Consider the following 18525-nt stretch of genomic DNA (forward strand, 5'->3'; position numbering starts at 1 on the left):
TGTTGGATTCTGTTGGCTAGGATTTTGTTGAAGATTTTTGCATCTATGTTCATAAGGGATATTGGTCGGTCTGTAGTTTTCCTTTTTAGTGGTGTGTTTCTCTGGTTTTACTATTAGTGTTATGCTTACTTCATAAAACGAGTTTGGGAGTATTCCATCTTTTTCTGTTTTGGAATAGCTTGAGTAGTATAGGTGTCAACTCTTTCCTGAATATTTGGTAAAATTCTACAGTGGAGCCATCAGGGCCAAAAGTTTTCTTTTGGGGGAGTTTTTTTTTGTTGTTGTTGTTTTGTTTTTTAAGACCTGTTCTATTTCTTCTTTTGTTATAGGTCTGTTCAAGTGTTCTGTCTCTGAGTGGGATAGTTTAGGTAGGTCTTGTGATTCTAGAAACTTGTCCATCTCTTCTAGGTTCTCAAATCTGTTGGGGTACAGTTTTTCTTAATATTCTGTCAGTATCCTTTTATTTCAGTTGGTTCTGTTGTGTTGACACCATTTTCATCTACTACTGTAATTTGAATCTTCTCTTTATTTCTTTTGTTATATTTGCTAATGGTTTGTTGATTTTGTTAATCTTTTCAAAAAACCAGCTTTTTGTTTTGTTGATTTTCTCTATTGTTTTTTTGTTTTGTTTTGTTTCCTGAGTCATTTATTTCTGCTCTGATCTATATTATTTCCTTACTTCTAGATACTGTAGGATATTTTTATTGTTGTTTTTCTAGTTGTTGGAGTTGTTGAGTTAGGGTATTGATTTTGTTTCTTTCCTCTTTTTTGATGTACCCATTTATTTCTATAAACTGACCTCTGAGTACGGCTTTTGCTGTGTCCCATAGGTTTTGGTATGATGTATCTTCATTCTCATTTGTTTCTACGAATTTTTTTATTTCACCTTTTATTTGTTCTATTACCCAGTAGTTTTTGAGCAGTGAATTTTTCAGCTTCCATGTTTGCTGTTTTTCCCTTGATCTTCTTATTATTAATTTCTAATTTTATAGCATTGTGGTCTGAGAAGATGTTTTGTAGTATTTCATTGTTTTTGAATTTATTGAGGCTTGTTTCATGTCCTAACATATGATCTATTCTGGAGAAGGATCCATGTGGCTGGAGAAGAATGTGAGTGAATTGTGCTTTTTTTGAGTGAAATGCTCTGAATATATCTATGAGATTAAGTTGGTTGATTGTGTTGTTGAGTTCTTCTGTATCTTTGTTGAGTTTTCTTCTAGTTGGTCTGTCCCTCCTTGAAAGTGGTGTGTTAAAGTCTCCTACTACTGTTTGTAGAGTTGTCTATTGTCCCTTTCAATTCAATTAATATTTGCTTCACATATTTTGGAGCACGTTCATTGGGTGCATAAATATTTATTATCATAATGTCTTCTTTGTCAATTGACCCTTTCAGCATCCTATAGTGACCTTCTTTGTCTCTGATGTTGTTTTTCACCTTAAAGTCTATTTTATCAGAAATTAATATTGCCACTCCTGCTCTTTTTTGGTTACCATTGGCTTGGTTTATTTTTTCCACCCCTTAACTCTTAATTTGTTTTTATCTTTGTGTCTAAGGTGTGACTATTGAAGGCAGCATATCAATGGGTCTTCTTTTCTTATCCAGTCTGCCACTCTCTTTCTCTTGATTGATGCATGCAGTCCATTCACATTGAGTATAATTAGTGATAGGTATGAATTGATTGCTGTCATTCTATTGTTGTTTTTCTTTTTTTTTTTTTTCCTTTTGTCATGTTGGTCGAGCTTCCTTGGTCCATATATACTTTTCTGCACTGAGTTCATTTTGTTGTCAAGTACTTCCTCTCTTTTCTTCTTTATTGTTGGCTTTGAACTTATTAAACCCATATGTTTTCATTCTTTCTGGATTTGCTTAGGGGGGTTGTTCATTTTCTCTGTGATTACCTTGAAGTGAATTCTTTTCTCTACATTTTTTGGAACAGTCTGTTCTATGAGGGCATTGTCCTGTTTTCTTCTCCATTTGGAAGTTTGTACCCAGAACTTTTATTTCCTTTATTTGGTTAGTTGCTGTTGTCCTGTGCAGATTGGCTTCCTTGATTTATTGTGTACAATGTTTTATGGTCTTATTTTAAGTTTTTATTTCTGATTTGATTTTAGTGTTGCTGTCATGTATTCTGATTTTGTTGTTCTCTATTGTGGGTTCTCTATTGGAAGGACTTCCTTAAGCATTTTTATAGAGTTGCTCTGGTTTTCACAAAATGCCTTAATTTCTTTTTGTCTGAGAATGCCTTGATTTGACTGTCATATTTGATGGATAATTTGGCTGTATATAGGATTCTTGATTGGAAGTTCTTTTCCTTCAGTGTTTTATATATGCTGTCCCATTGCCCTCTTGCCTGCATGGTTTCTGCTGAGTAATCAGAGCTCAGCCTAACTGTTTGATTATTATAAGTAATATTTCTTTTGTCCTAGGAAGCTCACAAAATTCCTTCTTTGTCTTTGGTTTCAGGGAGTTTGATTATGCTATGCCTTGGTGTTTTCCTCTTGGGATCAATCTATCCTGTATGGGTTTCCATGAACTTCTTAGACAAATATCTTTTCTTCCTTCATGATATGGGGGAAGTTTTCTGTTAGTGGGTCTTCCACAATTTTCTCAGTGTTTTTTTTCACCTCTTCTTGTTCTGGAATTCCAATGAGGCATATGTTGTTTCTTTTCATGTTGTCCCATATAACTCTTAGGTTCTCTTCATTTCTCTTAAATCTTTGCTCTGATTTTTCTTCAAACAGGCTGGTGTCCAGGGGTTTATCTTCTAGTTGGGAAATGTGTTCTTCAGCCAGTTTAATCCTATTCTTTTGTGCTTCCACTGTATTGTGTAATTCTGTAATTTTGGTATTTATCTTCTGGATTTCTAACTGCTGTTTTTGTTTGAGTTCTGATTGTGCATTTATCTTGTTATTTTATTCTTGAATGATTTCCCTGACTTCTTCCAGGGAACTGTCTGTGTTCTCCTTGCTTCTGTTTGGGGTTTCCTTAGGCTCTTGTAGAGCTCTATAAACATATCTTCCAAATTCCTTCTCAGATAATTCTATTGCCTCCTTTTTCTCCATGTTTAATGAGACTTTTGTTTGGAATTTTACTTCTAATGTCTTATCCTTTTTTCTTTTTGTTGTTGTTGTTGTTTGATTTGAGGTTGCCTGTTGTTTCCTAGACATTTTGAGTTTGTATTTAACTGTTAGTTATGTATTAATTTCTTTTGTCTTGGTTTTGTGATTTAATATTTTGAAAAGTTGGAGCTGGTGTATTTTATTTTTTGGCTATTAATTCAGGTGTGCTGGGTTGCTCTGCAGTTTTCTTTGTGATGATGGAATCACTGTGTGGAATGTGGATGTAGGTCTCTATTTGTCCTAAAGGGAGTTTAGGATTTGAGCAGGCAGATGTTATGGTGGCTGAATGTGGTTTTTCTATTGGATGAGGCAGGGTAGAGGCAGAGGAAGTGGGAGGAAAAGAGAGAACAATGAAAAGTTCCAAGGTGCCAAGAGAGGTTTTTAAGGCTTTGAGCAGACTGCTAATGATGACATTATACTGTTACTCACAGGTCCACAGCTCAAGTTCAGCAAAGACTCCAATTGTTAGGGGCCACCACTTTCATTCAGGTTCAGACACACACAAAAACTCTGCTCTCCAGGCCCCTCCATGCCAAAAAGCGGACCTAAGATAACTGTCTCGATTCATGATCTGTGACAGGAGTTCCTCCCAGGGTCCGCCCACTTGTGGCTTTATTTTCCTCTCTGCTCTCATGCTTCAGCAGTACTGGAGCCAGAGAAATCAATGTTCCTACCCAGTTGTCCCAAGTTTACCAATAAAAGCAGGTGCTGATGGTAGATCCATGGAGTGGCCGCAGGTTCTCTAGTGTGGTGCTTTCTCTCCACTGCCCCAAGGAGGTCTCCCATGGTCTTTCTCACCTGCCTGTTGGAGCTCTCCCAGGGAGGTCTCCAATAGGCTTTCCTGCCTGCCAGTCAGTGCTTCACAGGGCAGGTTCACCTGCTTTTGTTATTTTTTTCCCTCTGGGTAATTGCACTGGCTCTTTCTCCTTTCTAAACCTACTCCCCTGAGTTTGGCATACTCTGACTCAATGAGCTGTTCAGAGCACCAGAATCCCCATGTCAAACTGCTGCACCTAGTTTTTTCAGGCACTAAGATACTAGAGGGAACTAGCATGGGCACTACAAGAGAGATGCCATTTTTTTCCAAATCTCTACTCTCTCTACACAAGAGTTTTTAAATATAAATGTTTCATCAACCTTTTCAAGATCTTTTTCAAGATCATCCATCTTTTCCAAGATCAGAAAATATACAATGTAGTGTATATCTTCTGCTATTTGGAGAACCAATATTAAGCAGAATTTTAGTTTGAACTATTAAAGAATACGGATAATATTATCTAGATTAGCAAGAACTGATACTGTTCATTTTATTTTGATTATCAGTATTAAAGAATACTGATGAAAGTTTTGATTTTCAACTTTTCTCCACAGATTTTTAAATCTTATATCAACAGGTTGTGTTTTCAAATAAACAATTGGAAAGACCATAAGTTCTTCTTTTCAGTTACATTGCCCTCTGTTTTCTCACAGAAAACAGAGGGCAATGTAACTGAAAAGAAGAACTTTTCTTTCATTCTTCAAAAGACTATATACCATCTTTTGTAAGGAATATTAAGCAGCAGTAGATCTCTATAAACCAATGAATAAAAAAAGAACTAAAAAAAACCTTCCATTTCTACCTGTGCAAGCAGTAACTCTTGGCAGATCAATGTTCCCATTATGCATAGCTAGAAAAGCCAAAGAAACATCTGTTTGGAGGCATCTGAGAAATGCAAGACAATTAGGACATGACAGGCCAAGATCTTAGAGAGAAGATAATTGTAGAGCAAAGAGTCTACCTTCTAGGGATAGTTCCCCACCCCCACCCCCAAATTTACTAATTCTTTGCAAAGTTCTAGAAACTGAAAATCTGGTGTGAGGCGTCTTCAGAGAGACAAAGAATCCAGCAGTGCCTTTGGCTATCCCACAGGGGTGGAGATACACAAATTGGAATTGATGATGCCAAAGCAGGTTGGGATTAAAGGTCCAAGTGTATAGGGAGAAGGGAAATGCAAATAAGTGAGCTCACAATTTGGGAGGATCTCCCCTCAAAGTGCTTGCCACAAAGGCAAGATGTTAAGAGCTAAGCAGAAAACTTCTGAAAAGTAAAGTAAAATTTCCAGGAGTCTTATTATGCTGAGAAGAAAACAATTAGTTTGGGGCCACCAAGAGAAGGGGGGTACAGTAAACACCATAGTTTCTCAGTGAGGACCACTGGAGAACTGTACACTAGGAATGAAGACAAACCAGAGGTAGAAGGAGTCATAAACAATGCAAACTAGCAAAATTAGCTCAGTCTCTGATTGAATTAAGGTGATCGAGCGCCACCCTCTTTGCCTACCACCAGGATCTCTTTCAAGGAAGGACATGTTGCTCCAGTTGTCACCAGACAGCCTTTAGCTGTCAAATCCTTCAGGCTTTGTCTCAGATGTAGAGAGCTGCCTCAGCCAAGAGAACACCAGTCCCAGGAAGGACTATATCCAATGACTGATGAGTAGGAGATATAAAGACCTGGGTATTTTGGTCCAACATAGGACACTGCTTAGAGCATGTATACAGTTCAGAGTTCCCATGGATTTGGCTGACGCTTTGATTGGCCTGACTCACAGTTCAACTTCTTTCTCTGACAAATCCTTCTTTTCTCTACCCTTCTTTACACAGTTCTCTTGTGTAAATATTCTGTACATCAAATTCTACCTCAATGACTGCTTCTGGAAAACCCAACGTATGAAGGTTAGTCCCAGGAATGATTCAAGAAAGGAGGCAATAACATGGAGTTATTGATCCAGATCATTCATTGGTACACTGGCAGTGAAACACCATCATTGATGGTAGGTAGGGATGGCATTTACTTGCAAAAGGTGCAGACCAATTGTTAAAACTCTCAAGAGAGGTGAAGTAACAGAGTTTATCTACAGAAAGGAATGCACCAAGTGGGGTACTTTATAAGAAGAGGTTCTTGAGAAGTATATAGGAAATAATAACTATAAAGATTATGGGGTGGTTGAATGGTTTATTGCTAAGCATCGAAGCCTTAGAAAAAAGATAACCAAAAGCTATAGGTAATTAAAAGGCAATTGAAAGCCAGAGGGCCTTCCTACAAGTTTAGAAAAAGGCTCCTAATGTCCTATAGCAAGAGGACCTAGAATGCTGAAGACTATTCCCAGGAATTAATTGTTGGAATAGTCCAGCTGTAGAAAAGGATAAACACTCAACCAAGGCAGGTCTTCTCTATCAATGCCAAAAAGAAAAGAAAAGCAATAATGACACTTAGGATTGGGACATCTGAATATCACCCAAAATTTTCAACCCTCAGCAGATTAAACCCCCCAAAAGATACAAATATAAATGAAGCAATAAAAAGCAAACATATAATTGAAAAAAAATTAAAAAACTGGAAAATGTTCCCTTGAAAAGACAAATACAATTAGTTGACTTACAGCAATACTTACAAGAGGGAAAAACATATTACCAATGTAAAATGTAATAGAAACATGACATACATCCTAATTGAGTAACATCACAACTGTCTGAGATGGGGATGACATTGGGGCAAACAAAAACTGAACAAAAAAGTTAACAGAAAAAGTTGGGAACTGAGATGTGTATAGCAATTTTTCAAAAGCTCTAATACATTCCTGGGAAGCTACAAAACCATACAAATATGCTAGGCTGTGTACATGCCCAAGAAAGACCTAAGAAAATCATAATCTCTCACTGCTGGCTGAATAGACACTTTGCACAAACAGGAATTTAAGGCTATGTAAGAGTTGTAAACTAACATCTATAGCATTGAAAATATGCCCCAACATGCACAAAGAGCACCTTGGCAAATGCTGAGAGAGACTCTAGTTAAAGGCATTGAAGAAAATCTCTATATCATCATTAAGGACCATCATTTAGTGGCTGCAGCAATGGGCTTAAATATTGCTTAAACACAGCAATTATTATGAAGATGGTGCAAGACCAGGTAGTATTTTATTCTGTTTTACATAGGTTGGGCAATCTACTTCCGTAGTGACACTGCCTCGGAAACCCAAGGAGAGGTCGCTATGAGTCAAGTCCAACTCGACGGCACATAACAACAACAACAACAACAACACATAGAGTTGCTGTAGGTCAGAACCCACCAGAAAGCATGTAACAATAACAACAATAAGCTGGGTAGAGACTCCAATGTCCAGATATGACAAAGAACACCAACTTTGCATAATCAGTTCAGGAAAACCACTAAACAGGAATATAAAGAAATGCTGGGCTGGGAGAAATCTAATTTAAAGAGTAGCCTCATTATATTTTTTAATATCCAACTTGCCACAAAAATATTAAGAGATGTACAAAATAATAAGAAATTATGGCCCAAATACGGGGGGTGGGGTGGGGCAGGAGCAGTCAATAGAAATTGTCCCTGAAGAAGCTGACCCAGAACTTGTAGTCAAAGATTTTAAATTAGCTATTATAAATAAGTTGAAAGAATAAAAGAAAATCATTTCTAAAGAACTAGAGGAAACTAAAATATGAGTCACACACATTCCCAGCTGAGGTCAAACAAGGAAATGCTCGAACTTCTTGTTTCAACTCTCAGATTGTAAATGAGTATCCTATTCTATGTTATGTTTTGTGTGTGTGTGTGTGTGTGGGGGGTGATTGTGATGCTTAAAATGGCCCTCATGCACAGTGCTAACATGCCGTCTAGTGTTCCTAAGTGCAAGAAAGCTATGATGTGCCTTACAGAGGAGATACCTGTGTTAGATAAGGTTCAAGAAGCCCTGATGGTCCACTGGTTAAACACTTGGCAGAAAGGTTGGCTGTTTGAATCCATCAGCCATTTCATGGGAGAAAGATGACACAGTCTGCTTCCAGCCTTGGAAACCTTATTGGGGTAGTTCTACTCTGTCCTACAAGGTCTTTGTGAGTCAAAATTGACTGGATGGCAACAGGTTTTCAAGCAACCTCCATTCAGGCATGAGTTACAGTGTTGTTGTCCATGCATTCAATGCTTATGAATCAACAATATATATTAAGCAAGATGTCTTTAAACAGAAACACACATAAAATCAGCCCATGTGTTGATTGGTTGATGAAAATATGTTCTGAGATTCCAGAAACCTTCTATTTACACTACAGCTGTAGTTCAGTGTTTGCAGTGACTTTACTGTGAATGGTGGTGAGTAAATTGAATACATAAACAGAAAAAAAATATTAAAATATCAGTTCCAAGATTATGGTAGATCTAAATGTGAATACTAAAACAATAAAGCTTCTAGAAGAAAATATAGGAGGAAAAAAACTATGTTTTAGGGTATGAAAAGATTTTGTTTAAAAAAAAAACACACAGAATTAACTAGTCACAAAACAAAACATGGACTAATAAAAATGAATAACTTATTTTATATAATAGATGTGTTCTGGTTACCTAGTGCCACTCTGACAAGAAATATATCACAAATGGGATGGCCTTAACAAACAGGAGTTTATTCTTATACTTTGGAGGCTTTAAGTCCAAGTTCAAAGTGCCAGGCTCTAGGGGCTGGATGAAAGCCCCTCAACCTTGAGGTCTAGCTTTGCCTCCTGCTCCCGGCCCACTACAGCTAGAGGCATTTCTTCACTCAGACAGCTGCTGGCTGCTGAGGCTGAGAAGCCCCAAGGTTGACAAGTAAAAAGGCATAGCCCTGATATTACCAAACCACATGGCAGGCCATTAACTTAAGTCCATTGTGAGTCCCAAGGTAGGCAGAGCATAGCAGGCTGCTGAGCAACAATACAGCTACATGTAGGGTTCAAGCATGCCATAGGCTAGAGACCATTCTCAAAGCTTCTCCTTATATACAGGAAGCAGACTACATACGCAAAAGCAGCTACTCAGCTGCTCCCAGTAGATTCCACCCTGGAGTTGATTACCAGTCTCATCATGGGGAATACTACATCCAACTGCCCAGCCACTCAACCAGGCTTACCCAAGTTGACATACAAACGTAACCATCACAGGTGCTAACAAAAAAGTGAAAAGGCAAACTACAGAGTAGATTTTTGCAATATGTCCAACAGACTACTTGTCTTAGATGCAAAGAACTGCAAATTAATAATGAAAAGACAAAACCAAAAAAAAAAACAAAAACTCACTGCCATTGAGTTGATTCCAACTCATAGTGACCTCCACTGGGTTTCCAAGGCAGGAAATCTTTATGGAAGTAGATTGTCTCATCTTCCTTCCACGGAGCGGCTGGTGGGTTTGAACCATCAACCTGGTTAACAGTCGAATGCCATAGGTGCTAGACCACTAGAGTGCCAATGAAAAGACAGAGAAGCCAATAGAAAAAATGGACAAAATACTTAGTTCACAAAAATGGGTAGTCAGATGCACAAAGAATAAGAAAATATGACCAAATTTATCAGGAAAATGCAAATTAAAACTTCCAAGAGATACCACAATACTCCCACTGGAATTCCTAAAATGAAAAATGATTGAATCACCAAGAAGGGTTTGGGGAAAGTTTAGAGCAACATTGCAACTTTTGCACATAGATGATAGGAGTACAAATTTTTCCAACTACTTTAGAAAACATTTTGGCTACACAAATACATTATCTCATCCTAGTAAAGACATGTATAAAACTACTCACAGTATTTCTAATAGCTAAAAATGAGAAACAACTCAAATGTTCATCAACAGTAGAATGAAAGATATACTGTACTATAATCATGCACTGAAATACAATTTAACAATGAGAATGAATGAACCCCAACAAAATGAAAATATAATGAATCTCTCAAACATAATGTTGAACAAAGAATCTAGGGACAAAAAGAGCATATACTGTACTATTCCATATACATATACATATATATATGCACACACATATATATACATATATATATATAAATATATAAGTGTGTGTGTGTATATATATATATATATATATATATATGAGCTCTGGTGGTGTAGTGCCTAAGGCATTTGATTGCTAACCAGAATGCTGGTGGTTCAAACACACCAGCCACTCCTCGGAAGGAAGATTAAGCAATCTACTTCTGTACTGATACTGCCTCAGAAACCCAAGGAAGAGTACCTATGAGTTGGATCCAACTCAACGGCACTGAGTTTGGTTTTGTGTGTGTGTGTGTGTTATACACACACACATAAAGTGATAGAAAACAAGGTAGGTTTCTTTTAGGAGAGTAGTATATGATGAGAGGGGACTTGAGGAGTGTCTTAGTGCTCTCTAGAGAAACAGAACCAGTGAGACATATATAGAGATAAAAATATAGCTTTATGGTATGGATATAGGTCTAAGTATAGGCATAGATACAGATATATATAGAGAGAAATTTATTGCATGTGATTTTCAGGAGTTGGAGATTTAGAGGAGGCAGAACACCTTAGGGAAACTTTCTTTTTGCTGTTTGAAAAAAGTTACATTTTATCATTATTAAATATGATTAGTTAAGCATTAATAATTAATCACGTGTAACTACTTTATAATAGCAACTGGTCTAGTGTTTTACCAAAAAACTGGGCACCATAGCATAGCTAAGTGTGTTATAAGTGAAAGTTTACACTGCAAATTAGGTCCCCATTTAACAATTTTTCTGCATTTTTATGCAAATTGTTCCATGACATTGGTTACATTTTTCACAATGTGTCAGCATTGTCATTATTTCCATTCTATTTGTTGTTTCCATTCTATTTGTTGTTTCCAACTTTCCTGACTCTCCTTATCTTCTCATCTTTGTTTTAGGGTTAATGTTGACCATTTGGTTTTATACAATTGATTATTTAAGGGAGCACAGTACTCACAGGTAATATTCCTTATTTTACAAACAAATCTATTCTTTGAATAAATGATGACCTTCAGGTCTTTTTCCTCTTAAGGTCTTCAACTCATTTATTGAGGTTTGCCCACATTATGGAAGGTAATCTGCTTTACTTAAGGTCAACTGATTTAGTCACATATAACTGCTTTATGACATGCAAAAAACCAAAAACCAAACTCACTGCCACTGAGTCAATTCCAACTCATAGTGACTCCTTTGGGTTTCTGAAAAAGAAGTAGATGTGTGGAGCTGCTGATAGGTTTGACCACCAACCTTCTGGTTAGCAGTCAAATGCCTTAGGCACTAAGCAACCAGAACTTCTTACTTTATGACAGCAACTAGTGTTTTACCAAACAACTGGGCACCATAGCCTAGCCAAGTCAACACATAAAATTAAACATCACAAGTGTCTTGGAATATTGGGAATAAACTATTTACTGATCTAGGTATTGATTACATGGATCTGTTTACTCTGTTAAAATCTGTTGAACTTTACAATTACTATTTATGTTCATTTCTGAATGGATGGTGTAATTTAATAAAAGCTTTTTAAAATGAATTGAAATGGGTAGGAAGATGGAGTTGTACCTATAACCCATATGTTTGTTCCCTCCACCAAATTAATCCCTGAATAACTAGGTAAAGCAGATAGAAATAATGATACTGGAGTTATGAGCAACTATGAATTGGAATTGACTCAATAGCAGTGAGTTTGTTTATTTATTTATTAATTTATTTATTTGAAGGATAAGATAAAGTATCAGATTTAGTGAAGGTGGAGAAAAAGAGCAAATTAAACAACTGGGAAAAATAAATGAACTTGCCTAGCTGGCAGAGATGGAGAGAAGGAGATGGAGAGGACTCATTAGAAATACAAAAGAGGTTGGTGGAGGGAAGGAGGAAAAGAAAGAAAAAAAAAAAATCATGGAACCCACAGGGGCAATGGGGACTCAGAATACTGACACAAGGAGTTTTTAGGGGTGACCTTGGGAACTGAGGGAGTAGATAATCTTACTGGGAAACAGATCAAAACCCCACCTGGTTTGGGCTGTCAGAGTCCAGAAAGGAGTGGGGAAAGGGAGAAACTCCCTCCAAGTAGGCAGAGCCCCAGAGTAAGTGCACAGCAGTGGAGTGGGGTTCAAGTCTTCCACAACCCCTTTTTAGTACAGAGTGGACTGGGGTACTGGGTTTTTGTGGCTTCTTGATCCAAACAGAAAGTAGTGGCCCTCTACCCACTGGGGTCTCTGTCAATTTTGAACTGTGGGTCTTTGATTGATAATAGGATGCCATCATTAGTAGATGGCTCAGGAACACACAAACTACACTGCCTGTGCTGGCAGCACTGACTGAACTGTCTTACCCAAACATGGAAAACAGGGGCTTGCTAATGGCACCCTTTTCTTCTTTCTTTTCTTTTTTATTTTTTTGCCTCTTCTCCCCTGCCTCATCCAGTACAAGGAACACATTAAACTACCATCAGGCAACAGGACTTATTACACTGGACACATCACCCAATAGGTAACACCAATAACTCCTTCACCATAGAGTCAATAACAGATGGTGGGCAACACCTGCTCCAAATTTCCTTCACAATGAACAGAGACCTGCACCCACATCCCCACCAGTGATTCTACCAACACAGAGAGAGCTGGAGGGCAACCCAGTACAGCCAAGTTAATAACCAAAAAAGTACACCTGCTCCACACTTTCAGTTATAGTAAAACATAAAATCACAGTGAAACAAATCAATACATAGCTAACAATTAAAGTCAAAAACTTCAAAATGTCTAGGAAATAACAGACAACTTCAAATCAAACAAACAAAAAAAAAAAAAAAAAACAGGACAAGACAATAGAAATAAAAAACCAGGCTAAAGAGTTATCTGTCATGGAAGAATAACAAGCAATAGAACTATCTGAGAAGGAATTCAGAAGGTATATATATAGACTCTCCAAGAGTTCAAGGAAACCACAAAAGAATCAATGAGAAGACAGAGAGTACCCTGGAAGAATTCAGGAAAACCATTCAAGAACCATAACAAGATAAATGTACAATTAGAACTCACACAGAAACAGCAATTAGAAATCCAGAAGATGAACACTAAAATTACAGGGATAGACAACACACTGGAAGGACAAAAGATAGACTAGAACTGGCTGAAGAATGTATTTCCCAACTAGAAGATAAATCCCTTGATCCCAACCTGTATGAAGAAAGATCAGAATAAAGATTTAAGAGAAGAGAAATGAAGAAAACCTAAGAGTTATATGGGATGACATGAAAAGAAACAACCTACACTTCAATGGAATACTAGAACAAGAAGAGGCAAAAATTAATTAATTAATTAAAATAACACTGGGAAAATTGTGCAAGACTTACTAACAGAATATTTCTCCATAATCATGAAAGAAGAAAAGAATCTGTCCAAGAAGTTCAAACCCATACAGGATAGATTCCAAGAGAATGTCACCAAGTCATAGCATAATCAAACTCTCCAAAACCAAAGACAAAGAAAGAATCTTGGGAGCAGCTCAGGAAAAAATGAAATGTCACCTATAAAGTGCAACCAATAAGACTAAGCTCTGATTTCTCAGTAGAAACCGTGCAGGCAAGAAGCCAATGGAATGCCATATATAAAACACTGAAAGAAAAGAACTTCCAACCAAGAATTATATATCCAGCCAAACTGTCCCTCAAATGTGAGAGTGAAATCAAGACATTCTCAGACAAACAGAAATTAAGGGAACTTGTGAAAACCAGACCAACCCTACAAGAACTGCTAAAGGTAGTCCTTCCAATAGAGAACCCACAACAGAGAACAACAAATTAAAATCAATACACATGACATCACTACTTAGAAACCAAACCACAAATAGATGCTCAAAATAAGCTCATAAAATAATGTACACAGAGAAATAAGGGAGCCGGTCTGCAGATGGCACCAGCAACAAAGCAAATAGAGGGAAAAAAAGTTTTAATTACAAAACTTCTAAATGGAGAGGAAGACAGGACAATGTCTTTGCAGAACTGACTGTTCCAAACTTAAGGAGATAAGAATTTATTTCAGGATAACCTATAAAATTAGAACCTATAAAAAGAGAAGAAATACTTGATAACAAAATGACCTCAGCATAGAAAAATATTTGGAACAAGGAAATCACCAATAACACAACAAAAAACACAATAAAATGACAGCAATAAATTCATTCCTCTCACTAATCACATTCAATATGAATGGACTAAATGCTCCAGTCAAGAGAAAGAGAGTGGTAGATTGGATAATAAAAGACGACCCGTCAATATGCTGCCTACAAGAGACCCACCTTAGATACAAAGTTAAAAACAAATTAAAAATTAAGTGGTGGGAAAAAAAATATACCAAGATAATGGCAACCAAAAAAGAGCAGGAGTGGCAATATTAATTTCTGGTAAAATAGAGGTCAAGGTGAAAAACATCATAAAGGCAAAGAATGACATTATAAGATGTTACAAGTATCAACTGACCAAGAAGATATCACCATAATTAATATCTAGGAAACCACAGAAGGACAAATATCGTATGAGCCCATTATTGTAAAAAGTCAAGGAGAGGTTTACTTAGGGAAGGAAACTCACTTTGTAGGTTACCAGGGATGGGAGAGAAGGGGAGGGAAAATTTCGAACTAGTTGGGGGGGTCACATGTTGATATGGGTGAGGAGAGGGATGGTATGGAAAGAGTCTGTGACCAGCATCATGACATTGGGGAAAGGAAGGACACTGAAACATGCATATAGGATATAGACAACAGAAGCAAATACTAGTATATGCACAATACTGCATTACCACTAACACCAAACACAAGGCTACAGATAGATATACACATAGATAAGTGAGAAGATCAGGTGGGGGGTGGCAAACAAGAATATACTCCAGACCAAGGATAGATTTGGCTGAAGATAATCTTACATATGCACTTGTGCTACAAAATTAGCCACATGCATTACAGAAGCAACAGAAAACAGAGCTGGAGTAACCTCTCAGAGACAACCAAACACCTTGAGAAAGTGAATCACTGGGCCTGCCGACTTGGGACCATAGTCTTGGCAGACACCAAGCTCAGTTGGCACAACATAAACTCACTGCCATTGAGTTGCTTCTGATTCATAGTGACCCCCATTGGGTTTCTGAGGCTGTAAATCTTCACAGAAGTAGATCGCCCTAGTCTTCCTTCCGCAGAGCAGCTGGTGACCTTCCAGTTAGCAGTCAAGTACCTTATCCACTATGCTACCAGAATTTCTTTGGCACAACATAGTACATAAAATTCTTGCTCCACAACCTACTTTGGTGAGTAGCAACTGGAGTCTTAAAAGCTTCCAAGCAGCCATCTAAGATGCAACTATTGGTCTCTCTCATCTGAAGCAAAGAAGAGTGAAGAAAATCAAAGATACTTGGAAACAATTAGTCCAAGGATATCATAGACCCTGAGACCAGGAGAACTAGATGGTGCCCAGCTACCAAAGACAACCACTTGGAAATGGATCAAAACTGGAGATCCTGGATAGAGTGGGAGGAAAAATGTGGAACAAATCTGAAAAACACAAAAATGACCAGAATTACTGGTCAGATAGAGTTTGGTGGAACCCCAAGACTATGGCCCCCAGTTACCCTTGGGGCCAAAACTGGACTCACTCCCATGGATTGACTCTCAGCACAACAGTAGAAAGACCTAATTTAGAACACCTACCCCAGGGTGATGCACCCACCTACTTTAGGGAGATAGACCCCTTAGAGCAATTGGTCATGGGGCACCAGAGGGGCAGCATTGACATAGAGAGGAAAGCTGGACAGACAGGAGTGCATAGCTAAGAAGGAAGGGCACAGGGAGGCAGTAGACACAGGGAAGGGAGGGGAGGAGAGTTTGTCAGTCAGGGATAGTAATCAGGACGTGAAATCAAATGGACACGAACTATTGAATGTGAAACATATTTTGCTCTGTAAATTTGCACCCAAAGCACAATAAAATTTAAATAAATAAATATTTTCTAAAATAATAAAATGATTGTAACACCGACACCTACACTGCTTTCCTTTTTCCTGCTGTGGTGAGAAGCAAATCCTCCTGTCGTCGCTGGTTTCCGTTTCATTTCTGAACTGGGAGCATTTGAGGAAGTCAGGCCAGGAGGAGTTCACCATCCCAAGGACTGATTCACAGCCCTCTTTTGCAGCCTCGCAGAAGGATCTACAGGGCAAGAGACCATGACTAGAAGAAAAAAGAAAAGAGAAAAATAATGTTTTTACAAATTTCTTCTCCAAGTAATAGTGAAATTAAGAAAAGTAAGCCATCAGTGTGTATTGTTACCTTAATTCATATTTACTATATTCAGTCCCTTAATGAAGGGTTTAGCCACTCTCTTATCTTCTTAAGATTCCTGGGTGGTATGAATGGTTTGCACTCACCACAGACCTAAAGGTTGGTGGTTGGAAACTACCCATTGGTGCCAAAGAAGAAAAGACTAGCAATCTGTTTCCATAAAATATTGTACTCAAGAAAACCCTGTGAAACAGTTCTACTTGCAACCCATGTGGTTGCCATGAGTCAAGTTTGGTTTTTGTTATTGTATCAATCCCACAGGGAATAAACTACTTCCAAAATATATAATCTAACTGTCTTTCATACAAGCTTTTGTGTCAAATGATTTTTTTAATGTCCCGTGTCGAAATCTATTTATCAACCAAAAAGAGTTCTATTTCCTATCAAAAAGACAAGCTAACAAGGCAATATGCCCCCAAATTAGATAGGTAAATGTAGGTCACAAAATAGGTTATTCTCATTTTTGTATCTTTCTTTGAGAAATTCAGTGTCTTGCCAATATCTCTGAGAGGCAGACAGAGAGAAAGTTATTCCTTAACTACCCCAGCCTTCCTGGGAAAGAAACATTATACAGAGCAGTGGCAACTCAGAAGACCTTGTACAACTACTTATCTTCTCATATGCCTTTTTTGTGTTCTGTAAAATAGAAAAATGCAAGTAACCAGCCATTAATGATAAGAGCAGTGATGCCTATGGAATTTGTCTTTATTCACCTGTCATGTAATTGTGAATCCATGGTTCTGTATATTGAGACTAAGATCCTAACAATGCCAAAGCCATGTATTTATTCTCTTGTGAACCCAGGTGGCTTTTTTCTACTTTATAGCTCTAGATTGTATCTCTCCCCCAACAAAGGCATTTCAAATGGTTTTAATGAAAATGAGAAAGATACATTAACAAATAAATGTACACACACACACACACACTGGTGTATATACATATATTTATTTATTTACTCCATATATATATATATATATATATATATAAATCACAGTGGCATGGCATCACTAAGTTTGGTTTCACTCAGTGGGGTAACTCATCATGTCACCACAACCCAATGGCCTCCTCTCATACCAGACTATACTAAACCAAACCAAACTCACTGCTGGCAAGTTGGATCTGACTCATAGCAACCCCTCCTTGAGTTTCTGAGGTATCACTATGGAAGTAGATTGCCCAATCTTCCTTCCAAGGAGTGGCTGGTGGGTTGGAACCACCAGCTTTCTGGTTAGCAGTCAAATGCCTTAGGCACTATGCCACCAGAATTCCTCTCAAACTATACAGAATCTTAATGTTTAGTATCAAGTTTAATCATAGAATAATATGTGATAAATACAGTTGTATATTGCTTAAATGTAATATTCCTTAGATTATATGAATACTAACAAAATCATTCTATAAATCCTTTGTACATTGAACTACAATATTATTAGTTACATTATTAGAAATTGAGCGGAAGGTTTTTGTTTTTTTCTTTTCTGTTAATTACTACTTTATTCTTTAAAAAGTTATTAATATAGGTTCACAAATATTAATTAGCACAATATTGTACCTAAAACACCAGAAAATTTGACAAAATCAGCGACTATAAAAATATTGGCAGCAACGAAAACAATAGCTCATGCTTCTAGTGGATGGAGATGAAACCATTTCATTGGAAGGATTCTTGTAATTGGGTAATAACAACAGCTCTGACCGGAGCACATTAGAAGGTTCAAGAAGTAATTTATCATAGTGTTTTAGCCTTGTAGGTATATCGATAAATGTAAGCTGAGCTTATAAAAAAAAAAGTTTGCTAATATAACTAACTGCAGGGAAATTTTTATAAAAAATAAATAAATTTTATAAAAAATAATAAATTTCTGAGACACATTGCATAGTCATTTAACTATCATGCCCTCTGACAATGTTACCTGATGCAATCCACAACCCCTCCACCTCCCTAGTGATGCCACTGATATATCAGTGAAATCAAAGCCCACACATTACAAATGTTGTTCTTGTTAGGTGCAGTTAAGTCGTTTCCAACTCATAGCTACCCTATGCACAGCTGAATGAAACACCGCCTGATCCCATGCCAGCTCCATGATCCTTGCTATACTTGAGCCTATAGTCGCAGGCACTATGTCACTCCATCTCGTTGAAGGCCTTCCCCTCTTTCATTGACCTTCTACCTTACCAAGCATGACATCCTTCTCCAGGGAATGGTCCCTTCTGACAATATGACCAAAGTAGGTGAGACGAAGTCTGGCCATTCTT

General features: G+C 37.5%; 1 protein-coding gene across 1 annotated transcript in view; it reads right to left on the bottom strand.

The window, feature by feature from the left end:
• The window catches only part of CORIN (corin, serine peptidase), a 451047-nt gene that overhangs the window by 270315 nt on the left and 162207 nt on the right, over positions 1-18525 (bottom strand). Inside the window, exon 5 of the mRNA XM_042782130.1 lies at positions 15974-16155. Within this exon, the coding sequence (XP_042638064.1) occupies positions 15974-16155 (182 nt within the window). The remainder of the gene's footprint in view (positions 1-15973; positions 16156-18525) is intronic.

The sequence above is a fragment of the Orycteropus afer genome, unplaced genomic scaffold (genome assembly GCF_000298275.1).
Source record: "Orycteropus afer afer isolate SDZICR_OR568_19922 unplaced genomic scaffold, OryAfe1.0 scaffold00246, whole genome shotgun sequence".
NCBI classification, from domain to species: Eukaryota; Metazoa; Chordata; class Mammalia; order Tubulidentata; family Orycteropodidae; genus Orycteropus; species Orycteropus afer.